This window comes from Hermetia illucens, chromosome 4 (assembly GCF_905115235.1).
Source record: "Hermetia illucens chromosome 4, iHerIll2.2.curated.20191125, whole genome shotgun sequence".
Classification (NCBI taxonomy): Eukaryota; Metazoa; Arthropoda; class Insecta; order Diptera; family Stratiomyidae; genus Hermetia; species Hermetia illucens.
Window position 1 is genome coordinate 157,075,609 of NC_051852.1, and position 16,313 is coordinate 157,091,921.

The following is a 16,313-nucleotide window of genomic DNA, read 5'->3' on the forward strand; positions in this document are numbered from 1 at the left end:
TATTCGGAAACGGCTGAACCGATTGTCACGAAAATTGGTAGAAGTATGTAATCTGCCGTTCCCTTTACATGCAGCAACTGACGCCATTTTGTGTTAAGTTTAAGGGGGGGCTCCCCATACATGTGAAAGGGGGGTGCAAAATTTTTTTTCATAAAATGTGACCATGTGGGGTATCAAATGAAAGGTCTCAATTAGTACTTTCCGAAACTGGTTCAATATTTGATATTGGGTGAAACATAGGGGAGTAAGGGCTCAAAATATGACCCCCAAAAAGTGTAACAGGTCTCGTTCTCAGAACCTATCCTACCGAAAAATCTGAAAAAAATCTCAATAGTGCATCTCTACGAAATCTAGGCCTCAAAATATATCCGGTTCCGATATCTGCACAAATAAAGTTAATAATAGTATATTTCCACATTTTAGAAATTTACCCGGCAACCCCCCTTATATTCATCCCAGAAATACAAAATTTGGCATGCGTATAATAAAGAACATAGTGCATAAGCTAGTCAAGTTTGAAGAAAATCCAACCATTATTGACAAAGTTATAGGGGGTAAAACTTTACCATTTTTTGTGAATTTCGGGCACTCTTCATGCATGACTGCATGACGTCATCATCACATATCAATTCGTCAATACCACAACCAAATGAGTTCTTATGAATGGGGTCCCAAAGAATTATTTTGTTTTAGTTTTTTAGTCATTTGTATATGAATATCAACTGTGTATGTAGGTATATAGTATATGCGTGCTAATGAACTTTGTGGGTAGTGCCTATTCAGATAGATATAAGAAGTAAATCGGAAATATGGGTACGATCAATTTATATACGTGCATATATGTGTACATTATTCGGATATAGGCAGTTTGTTTAGGGTGAGCGTAATATCTATGGCTGTAATATGTACGTATGTCTCGTAGTTTGGAAAAATATGAAGGATTATGTTGGATTTGTAGCTATATACGGATAGAAAAATGTGCGTTGAAATTTCTTACATAAGATGAACACAAAACCTTTATACCCGAAGCGCGAGCTTCCGGTATTCCGACTTGTTTATCTTCGTAATTGGTGCTCTTAGTAAGGTCTTGCTTCTTTTGAGTACCTTCTTCTCCAACTCTAAATCACATGTAGCATTAGATGCGACGGTGGCCAAGTTGTCCACCACCAAGGCGCAACGGTCGAGGGGTTAGCCGTCGATACTGGGGTTCCGAACGCCTCCGCCGTAAGTTTCCTTCTGATTTCTTGTTTCATGTCGGTTTTTTTTCTTCCCGTAGCAATTTTGGTCCACGCACCAGAGATCAGCAAACGCTAGCCTATGCATGAACACATATTTACACATTAATAGGTACGCCCCTATCTACCAACTGTCCGTCTCGCGCGCTTTTCTCAGAAACAGCTTTACTGACTGACATAAAATTTGGTGGGAAGGTGGAAACTGTGAACACCCATATATGCAGTTAGGCTGAAAATTTATTTAACGGACCCATTCTCAGAAACAACGTATCCGAAAAATCTGAAAAAGATAATGGAGCTGCCTTTATACGGTGTCCATTCCTTTTTCCATCTGGTAGTGTGGTCAGCTCTTCTGTATCGAGTTCACCGTGTTCACTCGGTCGTAACCTTAGTCTAGGTGGAGTCTAGCGGTTTCAATTGAGTTGGATGTTTCTCACCAATTTCGACTAGCGACCATAAGGTAAGCTTCCTGATGGTGACTGACTACTTTATCCGTCTCCAATGTCATCAACCTGACCACAAAAATGTAGGTAAGCGAAGGTAGGTAAGCAAAAGTTTTTGAAATATTGACATTGTTGGTTTCGCTGTTGAAATCTCCTCTTGAAACCAAGGGTAGGAAAGGAACACAAGTAATTGTTTTTTAAATGAGATTACCCAACTTTATAGGAACCAAATCTATTCTATCTTTTTATTGTTTTTAATTGCCTACCCCTATAGGTTTCATACAAAAATCCTGACCGGTATTGGTAACAATCCAGTCCAAATAAGAAGTGACCCGTACATTATGGCCAATACCAGGGCATCCTTTTCCGAACGAAATAATGCCAACAAGAAACATTCGATCGCGATTAAGGATTATTGGACCTCCAGAGTCGCCTTGACAAGAATCTACTTCATCATCGTAAGTACACAAATCCATCTGATTTTGACAGTATTCATTTGATAATATGCGCACGGTTCCCTTCATGAGGGTATTCGAGAGAACACCCCCAAATTCAGTCGTTCCCCAACCTGCAATTTCAGCCTGTTGATTCGCGAAGTTACGAAACCTTCGGAAAAAGAACTTGGTTTTGATTGATATATAATATTTTTGAGGGTAGGACCTCACCTGTCAAGGAATGGTAGACAAATAGGTGCAACTCCTATGGACCATGTCATTTGCTCCTGTACTCTCACCAGAGCGATATCATTTTCCCAGCTTACGTTATTATAGTTCTCATGATAGATAATTCGGTCGATAAGATGCAGTTTTGTGTATGGCGTATCTTTACCTGGAAACGATTCCTGTTTCTTGTCAAATGACATAAGAGGTAGAAATTTTCAAGCTCACCTGTTGTCACATCATGTTCACCGATTACAAGAGCGATATTGTTGGCTTCAGAGGGATTTGATACGCAATGCGCTGCGGTTAACGTGAATCTATCTGAAACTGAAAGATATTTATAAATTGAATTAAAAGCTTCTGTCAACTTTCTTTATAAAAGATACTTTACCTAAGAAGAATAGATATTGTATGGAATTTAAACTAATAAAATTTCGAAGCGTTGTTTATTGTTCATAGGTGGCATCTGGATAAAAGATCACAAAAAACTCCAATCACTGTAACTTACCTATCTTGTGTGGCAGAAAGGTAAGAGATAGCCAAGGAAGAGGATTACGAATAACGTGAGCCTTTTCATTTGGGTAGTGGAATCACATTGAGGAATTACTACACCTTCTCTGTCGAACAGAAGGTTATGAATGGGATTTGTTGAGAAGAGAATTGTTTCTTTTGGAAGGAGTTTTCCTCGTCAATGTAAACCCACAGATATCCGGTTGTTCAGGGATTGGGGGGTATGATTGACACCTTTTAAGGAGGTATCTTCTTTTAAAGGCTTTGTGCGAAACAATATCTTATTAGAATTGATTCAATGTCTGTCTCTCTGTCACACCCGATTTATTCGAAAAAGGTTTGACCGGTTGTTACGAAATTTGATGAGAACGTGTAATCTGTGAATCCCTTTTGATTCAGCAAATAGCGCCATTTTGTGTTGAATTCAAGAGGGGGCTCCCATACATGCAAACGGGGGCGGTGAACCATTTTTTTCACAGAATATGTATGGTCGTGTGAGGCCTCGAATGAAAGGGCTCAAGTAATTTTCAAAACTGGTCCCATATTTCATGTTAGGTGAAACGTAGGGGAGTGAGAGGTGAAAATATGACCCACAAAAAGTGTAACAGGTCTTATTCTTAGAATCTACCCAACCGAAAAATCTGAAAAAAATCCCAGTGTTGTATCTAAACGAAATATAGCCCGTAAAATACATACGGTTCCGGAATGTACACAAATAAAGTTAAAAATAGTATATTAGCATGTTTTAGAAATTTTGCTGGAAACACGCCTTAAGTTAATGCTAGAAGTACAAAATTCGGCAATGGTGTAAGGGATAACATAAGATTAAAGCTATTGGAGGTGAAAACGTGTATGACGTCATCATAACATATCAATTCGTCAATACCACAACAAAGTGAGCTCATATGAATGAGAGGTTGCAGGGAAACATTTCGTTTCAGTTTTTTAATCATTTCTATATTAATGTATATACTTGCATGGACAAGTATAGTTCGGTAATAGGCAATGTTTGTTTATTTAGGGTGAGGATAATATCTTCTTCTTTTTCTTCAGCCTTTGTCCCATTCACAAACGGGGTCGGCTCGTCGTGATCGGTTTCGCTATTTGGCTCTATCAAATGCCTGATCTGGATGCAATCTTGAGGCTTTTAAATCCCCATCCAGCGTATCAAGCCACCTTTGTTTCAGGCGGCCTTGTAGTCGTTTCCCATCGACTTTGATATTCAGATCAATCTTGGCAGGTGAAGTCTCATTAGCGCGAATTGTGTGACCATAACATCAAAGACGAACCTCTCGGAATTTTTCCACGATTAGTGCAACCCCATAACGATCGCGGATATCCTCATGTCGGATGTGAACGTAAATACCTGTTTCATGGACTTAATCCCACGGTCTTCTTAAGACATGGATTGAGAACGCAGGAATTCTCCTGAACTATGTGAGTCCAGGGGCTATCCCGGTTCCTATTACACCAGTATACCCTTGGTAAGGTTTCGTGACTATTGTCACTTCAGATGAGTCCCCGTGCAGACTCGCCTTAATTAGGCCTTTGGAGCATTTGCCTACTGCATCACGGCCGGCAAGCCAATGCAATACAGCGTCTCCCGGTGCCACCACTATGGAGGTTCTCCGCGGCCATTTGGTTTTGGTTCAACCGACAGGGTTGCGACCCCGTCTACCACCTCATGTCGGATGTGATCAAAACGTATCACACCACTAATCCAACGCAATATCTTCGCCTCCATTACCGCAAAATGCCGTTCATTGTCTTTTATTGTCGGCCAACACTCAGAACCATAGAGGGCGGCAGGACGGACGACATTGCAGTAAATTTTAGATTTGAGGCGTTTGTTGATACGTCGATCACAAAGAACACCAGTTGCGGAATGCCACTTTATCCAGATTGCGTTAATGCGTGAAGCAATTTCATAACGCAGTTCTCCACTGACTGATGGATATCGGCCGTCAAAAATTCAGTTTTGTTTAGATTCAATCTGAGACCGTGTTGCATGAGGCGATCATTCCATTTTTGGACAAGTTGCTCGAGATCAGGGTAAGCATAATATCTACGTTTGTAATATGTACGTATATCTTGTAGCTTGAAAAAATATCATGAAATATTTTGGGTTTTTAGTCATATACGAATTGAAAAATATGCGTAGAAAGTTTTCACATAAGATGATCGCAAAACCGTAAGTCTCCGTTGGCACATAGCACTGTAAAACTGTGATGCTCCTTAACCTGGTCCTGTTCTGTCAGAAACCGGCTCTCTGGTGAAGATGGCGAGCCTTGCACTAGCAGTCTGAAATAACCTTAGCCTATTGATGGATACCAAGTTTGCTTTAGGTCTGGTCGATCTGCAACAGGCCTAACACTTATGGTGAAGCAAGTTTTAAGAAAATGCTGGGAACATAATGTTCATGTTTATCCAAAGTTCGTGGATTTTTCGCATCCCTACGACGGCATGCTGTACAAAATATTGTTACAATTTGACATTCCAATAAATGGGGGACAAGTGCGTGTCCCGAATAAGGTAGTTGATCAATTTGCCGCTGAAACAGGGTTAAAGTAGAAAGAGCAGAAAGCTCCACTTCACATCGGCACACTCTCGGTTAAGTCTGGCTAGATAGAGCCGTATGTTGACGATGTGACAATTTGTCCTGATCTTTTGTCGGAGCAAAAGAGATACTGGTATGACCTTGGCATGACTACGAAAGAAATCAGACTTAGTAAAAATTAAAACAAACGAAAGTAGAAATTAGAAAAGGGGGTCACCCAAACAATAAACAAAATGTTACTATTAGTGAACACAATTTTGAAAATGCTGAAAATTTTGAATACCTGGGCGGGGGGGGGGGGGGGGGGGGGGGGTAAGCAACCAAAGGTCGTAAGTGAAATTGGCGAAATATAAACGAGAATGCAGGTATCGAATAAAATTTTAGGGTATAGCTGCGTAGCTAGGAAATTATCATCAGACCTCCATTATATTAGGTTGGGAAAAAAGTAATGTCGTATTTTGTCAGTAGATGCCGACACTTAAACATATCTTGTGTTGTACTTATCGCATCAGGTCATACTATACGGCGATTTGAAGACGGCAATCTGGGCTACAGGTGTCTCTTTGACAGTTTTATGATCGTACGTTTCAGTCTCAAGTTATAGCGCGTCAAAGATGGAGTCCACCAAGCAAGAAATTCGTCCTATTTTACATTTTTACTACCTGAGAGGTAAAAATGCAACGAAGGCGGTCAAAAAAATTTGTGAAGTTTATGGGTCAGATACTATAACGATTCGCATAGCACAGCGTTTTTTCGATCGATTTCGTTCTGGTGCAGTGGATGTCGAAGATACATTCCGTACTGATAGGCCAATCGTCGTAGAAACCGATAAAATCGTCGAAATCATCCAAGTATACCGGCATTCGCATTCGCTCCATTGACCAAAAGCTGGGTAAGGACCATAAAACCATTTGGAACCATTTGCAGAAGATTGCATTCCGAAAAAAGCTGGATGTTTGGGTGCCACACGAGTTGACCGAAAAAATCTCTTGGACCGAATCAACGCCTGCGATGCACTGCTGAAACGGAACGAATTCGACCCATTTTTGAAGCGGATGGTGACTGGTGATGAAAAGTGGATCACATAAGAAAATCTCAAGCGAAAAAGGTGGTGGTCGAAGCGCGGCGAGCCGGCACAAACCATCGCCAAGTCCGGACTGACGGCCAGGAAAGTTTTGCTGTGTGGTTGGTGGGATTGGAAGGGAGTCATCCACTATGAGCTGCTCAACTATGGCCAGACCCTCAATTCGGTCTTCTACTGTGAGCAACTCGACCGTTTGAAGTAAGCGATTGACCAGAAGCGGCCAGGATTGGTCAATCGGAATGATGTTCTGTTCCACCAGGACAACGCTCGGCCTTACACATCTTTGATGACCCGCCAGAAGCTACGGGAGCTCGGACGGGATGTTCTATCGCACGAACCGTATAGTCCGGATCTGGCACCAAGTGATTACCATCTCTTCGTGTCTATGCAATACGCTCTTGGTGCTACTAAGTTCGCCTCAAAAGAGGCTTGCGAAAACTGGCTGTTTGCAAATAAGGAGGGGTGTTTTATAAGAGGGGGATAATGGAGGCCATGGGGGATAATGGTTGCCTTCTAAATGGCAACAAGTTTGCGAATAAAACGGCGCATATGTGACTTAAATGGGATAATTCTAAGTATGTTAAATGAAGCGTTAAAATTCGATCACAAATACGACATTACTTTTTCCCCAACTATATATTAACAATAACGAATGAAAACGGGCATTCTCAAAATGGATTGAAGCAGTTCGTGTGAAAGATGAGGCGCGCATTAGGCACTACAATGGATCATATGAAATCTATGGTAAGCCAGACCCCATTGTGATTTTCATCCCCAGGGTATGGCAGATACGACGAATTGTGGCCAGTCTGAAAATCAAGGAAGCAATCGTCGCGCGTTGATGAACGGGGACACTGGGTAGTGACGATTTGAACCAAAATAGATTGTTTAGTTACGAAAGAAGGCTGAAGTTTCTAGCGGCCTTCACCTGGCGAGCGAAAAAGCATGTAAGCGTGTGTCAATGGACATTCCAGCTAAACCGCAACCATCACCTGCGTCTAGCTGGTGGGCTTGTGCCGCTAATTTTCACTAGTTTCAAACTCTGCTAGTCTAAATGTTTACAATAGCCCCTAGCAAAAATTCTTATCCCCTGTTCACTCCTTATCGGGCATTGTGCTTCATTTCTAGTATTATCATAATTAATGCTTTGCAAGTGAAAAGCCTACAGTACTAGACATGCACAAAGAGGAATCCAAACATCCCCAGGAACTGGGATTCGAACCTGAAGCTAGATGATTGAGGAGATGAGATTCTTTCTCTTTTTCTTCAGCCTTCGTCCCATTCACAAACGGGGTCGGCTCGTCGTGATCGGTTTCGCCATTTGGCTCTACCGAATATCTGATCTGGGTGCTATCTCGAGGTTTTATTGAGGAGATGTTAATATTTGAAAGTTGAGAATGGATCCTTGGGAAAATAATTTATGTTCATAAAATTGGATATAATTCTCAATACTTACTAATAGATCCTCCGCAAATTATCCTTTTTAAACTAAAGCTGACGATTCCTGCCATAAATGGAAATTCATGTAACTGCGCCTCATGACCTCCAACAATCTTCGATACTGAGGACCAACCGCAGTCACACCTTTGCGGTATTGACCTAAACTCGCATTCAAAGTATCCTCCTTTAAGCTCCGAAATGTATCCAATTGTAATTGTTTGAAGCAGCGACTGTCGGTGTACAGTCGTTATACCACAGAATATTTCCACATTATTGAAATAAGGATCTGCCTCTTGACTCACGATGAAAAGTTCATTCTCGCACCCAAGCTCAGCGTCCTTGTGATTTGATATACAACATTTCAATATTAGTTACTCAAAAAGTGACAGCAACTGCACCTCGTAAAAATTGATCCTACATTGAAGCTCCATTTCGTAATTGGGCGGAGTTGATACCATGTATCGACATGCAGTTCCTACTGCAAAAGAATAAGGATATCTGGGAGAAAATATTGTGAAAGTGTCATTTCTCGCTATTGAAATGTTCTTATCACACGCTTCGAAGGAGCTTATTGGCCATTCATATAGGGCCTGAGCAAAACCGAAAAGAACCCAAATTGCTGAGGTAAAGGTGATCAGATTCTTTCCTACTTGCATGGTTTTCCAAAGGCACTAGCTTTGCGTGAACTCACTCTCGAAACTTGGTAATAAGAATGCTACACTAAGGAGTCTATGCCATATACTAAGTTTTATTACTTAAAATAGACAGCTTATGGCGTTTTTATCTTTATTATTATATGATACAAACGTCTTAATTTCAGATGCTTCATGCATAGTAATATTTTTTATGACTTCTACGGGTATTTGGTCGTTTTGAAATTTAGTATAGCTTCAGGTCCGATACATTGTATTTCCACAAATCAAGGAGTTATGAACTTTCTCTTCATGATAGAAAGTTTGGTGCAGTTCCTCCAGGATATTCCCATTAAATTTCATTTGAAATAAATCCACATTTTTAAAAAAAAAATAAGGCCGACCGCCTTCGACAAAAGGCGCGTTATAATATTGTATATTGAATTGTTGCTACATAGATGACCATGGCAGGTGCAATTAAGTGCATTTTAACTGATAGATCGGCGGCAATAGTGAAATGATTAAGAAATACGGGCGATTGATAGTGCAGAAGAAAGAAAAGAAGATCGGATAACAACCTGATTGGATTCTAATCAGCTAAGCGAGCACGACCCAACTTGGTTTGATAAAAATTTGAACAGATTTTGGTATAAATAGTTAATTAAATGGGAAAAACTGTATTTTTATGTAAATTCCACAGGGGTATGATGGAGTACGTTTCGGCTTTTCATTTGCATTTCGTCTCATGACCTCAAAAGGGAAAATACAAGATTTTCCACCATATCCATTTTTGATTATTTTGTTCTATACTCGGCGACAAGAAGAGGTAACTTTCCAGATGTTCCTTTTCTAACGGTAAATTTTGGCTAGTTCTTAGGGATGAGGTTACACTTTCCCACTTAGAAGTTCCCAGCTGCTCCATTATTTAATAGCATGAAAGATGGAAAAGTCAGTCCCCGATGCAAGCCTGCCTGAATGAGAAATTCCAAACACTCTGGTTTTGCGCCGATGCTCACTAATTCAATTCTCGATTCATTTCTCTATTAGGGTAGAGGCAGCACGATCCTTGACGTTTCGAGACCATTCTTGAAATAATACATATAATGATTCGGATCAAGAAAGTTTGATTATGTGTACGTGTTTCACCCCCTTTCAGAGATTCTCCGATCACTCCCACATGGAGTTAAATCAGACCCAGTCTTCTCACCTCCTTTAAGAAGAATCCCATTAGGCATCACATTCTGAAAGATAGGACCCAACATTGACCTTTGTGGGACTCCTGCTAAAGTGTCCTTTCAGAGATGAAATTATCAACTAGCTCAGCCAAGTAACTAGGGACAGTCCTCTCCTCCTGCCCAAATGGGCTCTTAATTTATCTTAAGCTGAATGAATTGAACGTATTTTAAGATTCACTGTCACCACGGTACAGCATTTGGTGGAGATCACGTTTGGAGTTAACGTTGATATCAAACTATGGTTTTCCGGCCGTTCCTATATTTAATGATAGGATCTGTATTAGATGACGTTCAGGACAGATTGGATGGCATAATAAAGTGTCCTCTTTTGGTATTATGGGGGTTTCGGGGGTAGAACTAATCGTTGATGTTACCATTGAGCAAAGAAAACCCTTTCCATCATGTAAATATCTTAATAAGCCTGCTTCACCTGGTCTTATTGGCGAACTTCAAATCGGTTATGAGCGGCTTCGAAACCGGGAGCTTTCCAGTAAGAGTTCTATGTAAATCTCCACTCAATCTTTCTCAGTTACTGCAGATACAGTGAAGGCATGGAGCACTGCTTTCTTGCAATGCCCTTTTTCGCAGAAGATGGGAACTATTACTATGTTTAAATGGAGATGCGGACATATTAGCTGTTCTTTGTGCCCCTCATTTTCTTCCTAGTAACGCCATACGCTGTCAGCCAAGGACCAACTTTGCTAGTGATAGTTCCTAATATGCTGCCACTGTCGCGCATTATACCGCCAGCTATTTTTGACCTGACAAATACCATTTTCTACTAATTGATTGCCTTGATTTCGGCACGTCCACATTGTGCCTAGGCAGTTACACCTTTGGCCCAGTACCACATATGTTATGGCGAAAAAGCGTGCAAATAATAGCCACTTCGCTGGCCTGCTGGCAAATGATCTACCCAAATAGGCCCTGGGCTGCCTCGTAGTGATTGGGGACTGTTCAGATTATTATTATTTCTTCATGATATTTTGGTGGCAGTCTTTTACCACGTCAATGCTAGGTATCTTGCCTGTCTATTCTAAATCTCCCAAAAAATGTACTTAGGCTCCTTTATAAGTTAGTTCCCCCTCATTTCTCCATTTTAAGCCTACCGCCGTCTAAATGCACTGATGACCAGACCAAATTGATAGCATTCCATTTTGAACCTCCCCCCCATTCGTAGTTCTCTTGAGCATGCAATGCGGCATAGATTCCCTTTCCACTGTGACACCCTCTGGGATTGCAGTGGAAGTTTGCAAAGACCCTTCCAGGTTCCTGGACGTCACAGGGGCAGACGCATACAAATGCATACTGAACGAATAATTTAGTGAATCCGGAAGGTCATTCTGGTCATTAGTTACTAGGCATTGCTAATAAACTTTCTGGGGATATTTTGCAAGCGAAGGTAGATTCGCAACCACCTTAACAACGTCATTTCTAGGCATTGTCTGTATCTCAGCAATGAAGCAAAGCGAATTACCAATCCTGCGAACTTTTTGTCAAAACCTTCACTCTTCCTAGGATGCAAGAATAACTTTTTGTCAGAATTATCCAGGACATTTGAAACATCGCAGCGATCACAATGCAGCTATTAGCAAACTGCTTATTGGCGCTTAGCTTATCATCAAATTTCACCCACTAAAGGATCAGAAAGAGCGTCTCATACTGCCGATTATTTTCTAACTGTTACTTGTTTGTAATGAGAGTATGAGCAAAAGTTGGCCAGAATGACTATTCCAAGCGTCTAAAGAAAATTGGCGCCAGGTCAACTGTGCAGGTCTACTAGCCCTAAATTCCACCAACTCCTACCGCCTTAAATTCCACATAGTTTCCACTGTTCCACCGTTTGGAAAACCCGAAGATAATTATGTCGAAAGTCAAACGCTCCACACTAATTTCTTGCTCTAATCTGCTGAATGAGATATTAACGAATCTTTTCTCTTTCGAGACAGACACCACCGAAGTCCAACTGCTAAGTAAGGAGGGGGCTCTAGAATCTGCGGAGAAAATAGTTGGAAATAAAGCGGCTGGCTTGGATACCATCCCCAAGAAAGGTCGCAAGGTGGCAATCAAAATAGCATCAAAGATGTTTGCCTCTAAGCAAAAGAGATTAAGAGATTACTTTCGATTCTCGAAAAGGAAGACGGTCTCTTTGAGAATCACTTCGGTTTTTCGAAAAGGGAAGTCTTCGATCGATGCAATTGGCCTGGTGCCTAACACAGTTAAGGCCGCCCTTGATGAGGGTAAATGCTGTACGCTGATTACACGTGATGTGAAGAATGAGACGAAGAACCTCTACTCTAGCTTTGTACTGCGAATCAGATGTAGGCATGAAATAATATAGAACTACACGTGGAGTCCCACAATGCTCCGCCTTAGGCCCACTTTGTTGGATTATTATGTATAATGAAGTACTGACGCTAGACCTCACTACTGGTGTGGCCTCCGTTAATTTCGCGGGCGACATTGATGTGACGGTTGTTGCACGCCTTTTTGAAGAAGTCGAGCTCTATGGGAATGAAGCAGTCTATCAAATTAAGTGCTGGTTACAGATTGCTGGTCTATCGTTCGCAAAACATAAGACGGAAGTAGTATTTATTGCCAAACGGAGAAAGTGCAGGCCTATGATGATCAAAATTGGAAACAATACAATGCAAGCCTACACTCAAGAATTTAGGCGTAATGATTGAATAGAGGATAAATTTCAAATCATGTGTGGAGTCTGCGGCTACGATGACATATAACACCGGGGCACTGATTAAGAGACTGCTACCAATTATAGGTGGCCCAAGACTGAACCCTCGACTCCTTATTTTGCGGGTGGCCATTTCGATCCTACTATATGCGAAACTAGTGTGGAAGATGCACCTGAATATACAAAAAATAAGAGAAAGATTGGAGCTGCGAATCGCTAAGTGATCTCTGAACATGTGGCGCAGCAGGAGGAATGATCCCGATAAATATTCCGGCAAGAGAAGGCAACGACTTTTCGATCGAGCGAATCTCACTGGTGAATCAGTTGCCCGTGGCTGGAACCACGGAATCATAGGGCAACCGGTCGAGCGACTCCACGGCGAAGTAGGTTTGAACCGGACTCAATATTTGAGCGGACACGGAGATTATTGAGCATATCTCTATCGTTTTGGGCATGACAATTCGCCATACTGCCCAAGATGCCCGAATACTGCAGAGAACGTAGAATATTTTTTTTTTGCTTTATTACCCAAGATACGCAGCACAGAGGGTTGGAAGTTACAACTGCGGAGTACTTAAAAGCCGAAAACATAATGTCAAAGGTGATGAGGACTAATGCGCGACATAATCCCATATGAGAGTTCCACGGGGAGAATGGAAGAAGAAGGAGGTGGTTTAAGTGAGTAAGAGGCGAACACAACCGTTTGGCTGCAGCCCGTTTCAATCGACCTTATTTTTAACAAGAAAACACCTAAGGAATGAAAAAATGCAAGCATGGCCTTTCATAGGCGGAGACAGAAATAGTTTTCCTTTCTGTTCCTTCTTCTCAAGGTGGAGCTAACACGTTCAACGCAGGAAGCCGTTTATATGAATTTTATCTCTTTGAAATTTCGGAAAATTGCATGGAAAGGTTGTGCACCTGGATTTGCCCTGTAACAGGGAAGAGAACTCACTTCACGTGATTGAAGTGAAGCACGTTTTCGGTCGACAATTTGAAGATGTCTACGAAGTTCCACCTTCAGTCGGACTTCCAAACTTACCCTCGTCAATCATACTTTTCCAGTGCTTATAATTTAATTTAAAGTGTTGTTTATGGTCCGGGGATTTTCTCGAACGAATTCACTACAAATTTGCTTTCCCCAGTGTTCAAAAAAGTTATCCTTTTCCACATTTCAGTAGCTAACATACTGCGCTCACATAATCCAAATCCCGTGTTCTCCTGGCAAATGGAAAGGCAAGCCCATGATATTCCAATAACATGTACTTTGTAACCGATTCAACCCTTAGAATAGCAAAAAAATCAATTCAAGTTTGACCTCGCGAAAGATTGACAAATCAATTGGAGTCGGACTCCGTCTCAACTCGATTAGGTGGTCGTCAGGTCGGCCATTTCGTCAGATCATCGGTCGTTCTAAACCAAAAGAGCTAAGTATGCATTGAAAATTTCTAATTTCGTTTAGGAATAAAAACTTCTGGCTGCGGTGCGATTACTGAGATGGTTTGGGCATCCGTTTTACGACCTCGAAGTCATCAGGGTTCGAATCCTGGCTGTAGTCAAGGATATTTGTGATTGTTTCAAAGGGGGGGGGGGGGGCACAGAAAGCCTCATTTTTTAATAAAGGTACTTGCCTTAAAGCGTATACTGCAACGCGCTTTTGCAGCTTCACAAACCTAGACAAATAGAAATTTCTCTACCGTCTGCACCAATGCGTTCGACAAAAGGGCATATAATTGCAAGCTAGCATGGGCATGTGCAAAGCATTAGTCGGCAAAATGTAAAAAGAAGGTGAGTGATCATTTCTGTTTTCCAAAAAATGTAATTGTATAATTTATGGTTTAGGGTTGCGCGAGATTTTAAAGTAGATAAGTTTTGGCAATTTCGAAGATCGAATGATAGCTATGATAAAAAATGCTTCATAGGAGGAAAAGAATTTATTTTTTCCGACATCACACAAGAAAGAAAGAGTCTTGATTTGCTTGTCATGAAACTGGTGAATACTCAGGTACGTATTATTTACTAGGAGGGAGTCACGGTGAAAGGGGCTCAATTGATCAGATCTCGGCATTTGGAAAATTTGGTAAAGGAACATCTTTCCGGAGATAGAACTTGTTGAGAAAGAGTTATTCATCGTAGAGACTTTCGACAGGTGGTATTCTAAGCAAACTGGTTTAAGACAATCTAGGAGGACGTGCATAATTAGTCGGAAAATCTGTAATGCAAATGAATGGCATTCATGGATAGTTAGAATGTTGTATAGTATGTTTGTGTGTACATATATAGCATATATTAACTGAGTAACTCTGGTTGTCCTGGAAACTGAGTAGTTAAATGCTGCAATCAATCTGAAGTGAAACGTTAAAGTTGTTCTGCCTATGGAACAAGGAAAGCCGCTTGCCTTATTGAACAAGCCTACAACACATCAATTCCATCTATCATTCCCAGCGAAGGAAAAAACGGAAAAGTGGAAAAGAAAAAAAAAAAACCCTGAAATCAATTCAAATGTGGAGCTTTGGTGAAACTCATTGTCCAAATGAAATAAGCAACGAAAACAGCTCTGCCAATGTTATCGTTGAGTATATGTTTGCATAATACGTTCGTCCATTCACGGTCATCGTCATCGTAGTCAGTCCGTCCGTTCTTCGCGAACGGGGAGAAAAACCGCCGAAAAAAGTCTAGGCTCCCGGTGGATTTATTTGTTCAGTTCGACGTTGTCGACGTTCACATACGTTCAATGGATCCGCCGTTGGTCACTGTCTCCTACCTCACTCACATGTGTGAACTTTTTCCAAATTCTGGAGTATCTCAACCTCGCCTCCTTCTTCGATGGCTTTTTCAGAATTTTAGAGCATTTGAAGTCCCAACCCGTCAGCCAATCTTTGTTTTTTGGTTACTCCTACTTCGAACAGCGCGTTCACATGTGCCCCCTAACTACGTGCTAGTCGGCGGACATTCTCACCCCTATTGAGCGATGGCTCCCCCGATGTTGTCCACTTCTTCCTGTTTCCATCCAAAGCGTACAGGGCGTCTATAAATTTTTTCAATTGAACATTCTCCCAAGTCCATCCATGGTTGTATGTTTGATGGTGTACCTTCTAGAGTCCACCACAAGTGAGGCAAACGCCATACTCACTTCATCAGAATTCATCGTGGAGCCGCGATAGCGACGACGATGTATTTTTCCAAGTGCGCCATCGTCGCTGCCACGACGAATAATGCGAATTTTAAAGTAATCAACTTCGTTTGCAATCATTGCTCCACGTATGATGGAGAGGAGCCCGAATATATTGAACATGTGAATCTCATGATGGTGGCTAGGAAGCGAAGGTGTGAGGTCCCTTCCCGGTTCCGAATTCTTGCTTAGTCACCTCTATCTTGCTGGCCCACTAGCGAACCCCTGGCCACAGCCGCTAGTGATGTCGACAGGGAATCATTTTTTCAAAATTTTGTTGGTCAATTTTTGTTAACGGGTGCACTCACCTGACCGGCCAACAGAAGGAGGTAGAGGTGGGATTCGAGTTTTACTGCTTCAGTGATGCCATCCTGGCAGCGATTTTCTTTCATAGTGCCTGAAAGTAGTATCCTGTTGACTGAATATGTTTGTGGATTTGCTCACGTTGAAGATACAATGTTAGAACTGATTTATCGATACTTTGGAATACGATTCTCCTGGAATCCTTAATAGATCATCTTTCCATCGCATAAGAATCTTAATAAGCTACATAAGCCGGGGAAACAGGATAGTCTTGATTGAAACTGTTGATGCCGTGAAAAAAATGTTTTTGGTTAACTGTATATATGCTGCGTCGAGAGGAACTATTGTACCACT

The 16,313-nt window shown here is 41.4% G+C and overlaps 1 protein-coding gene across 1 annotated transcript; it reads right to left on the reverse strand.

The window, feature by feature from the left end:
• Nucleotides 1–1,932: 1,932 nt before the first annotated feature.
• On the reverse strand, nucleotides 1,933–15,737 carry LOC119654134 (venom serine protease-like). Its single transcript, XM_038059297.1, has 5 exons — nucleotides 15,618–15,737; nucleotides 7,945–8,266; nucleotides 2,566–2,664; nucleotides 2,344–2,506; nucleotides 1,933–2,284 (listed from the first exon to the last, which is right to left on the reverse strand). The coding sequence occupies exons 1-5, from the start codon at nucleotides 15,735–15,737 to the stop codon at nucleotides 1,933–1,935; spliced, it is 1,056 nt and encodes a 351-aa protein (XP_037915225.1).
• Nucleotides 15,738–16,313: the final 576 nt, after the last annotated feature.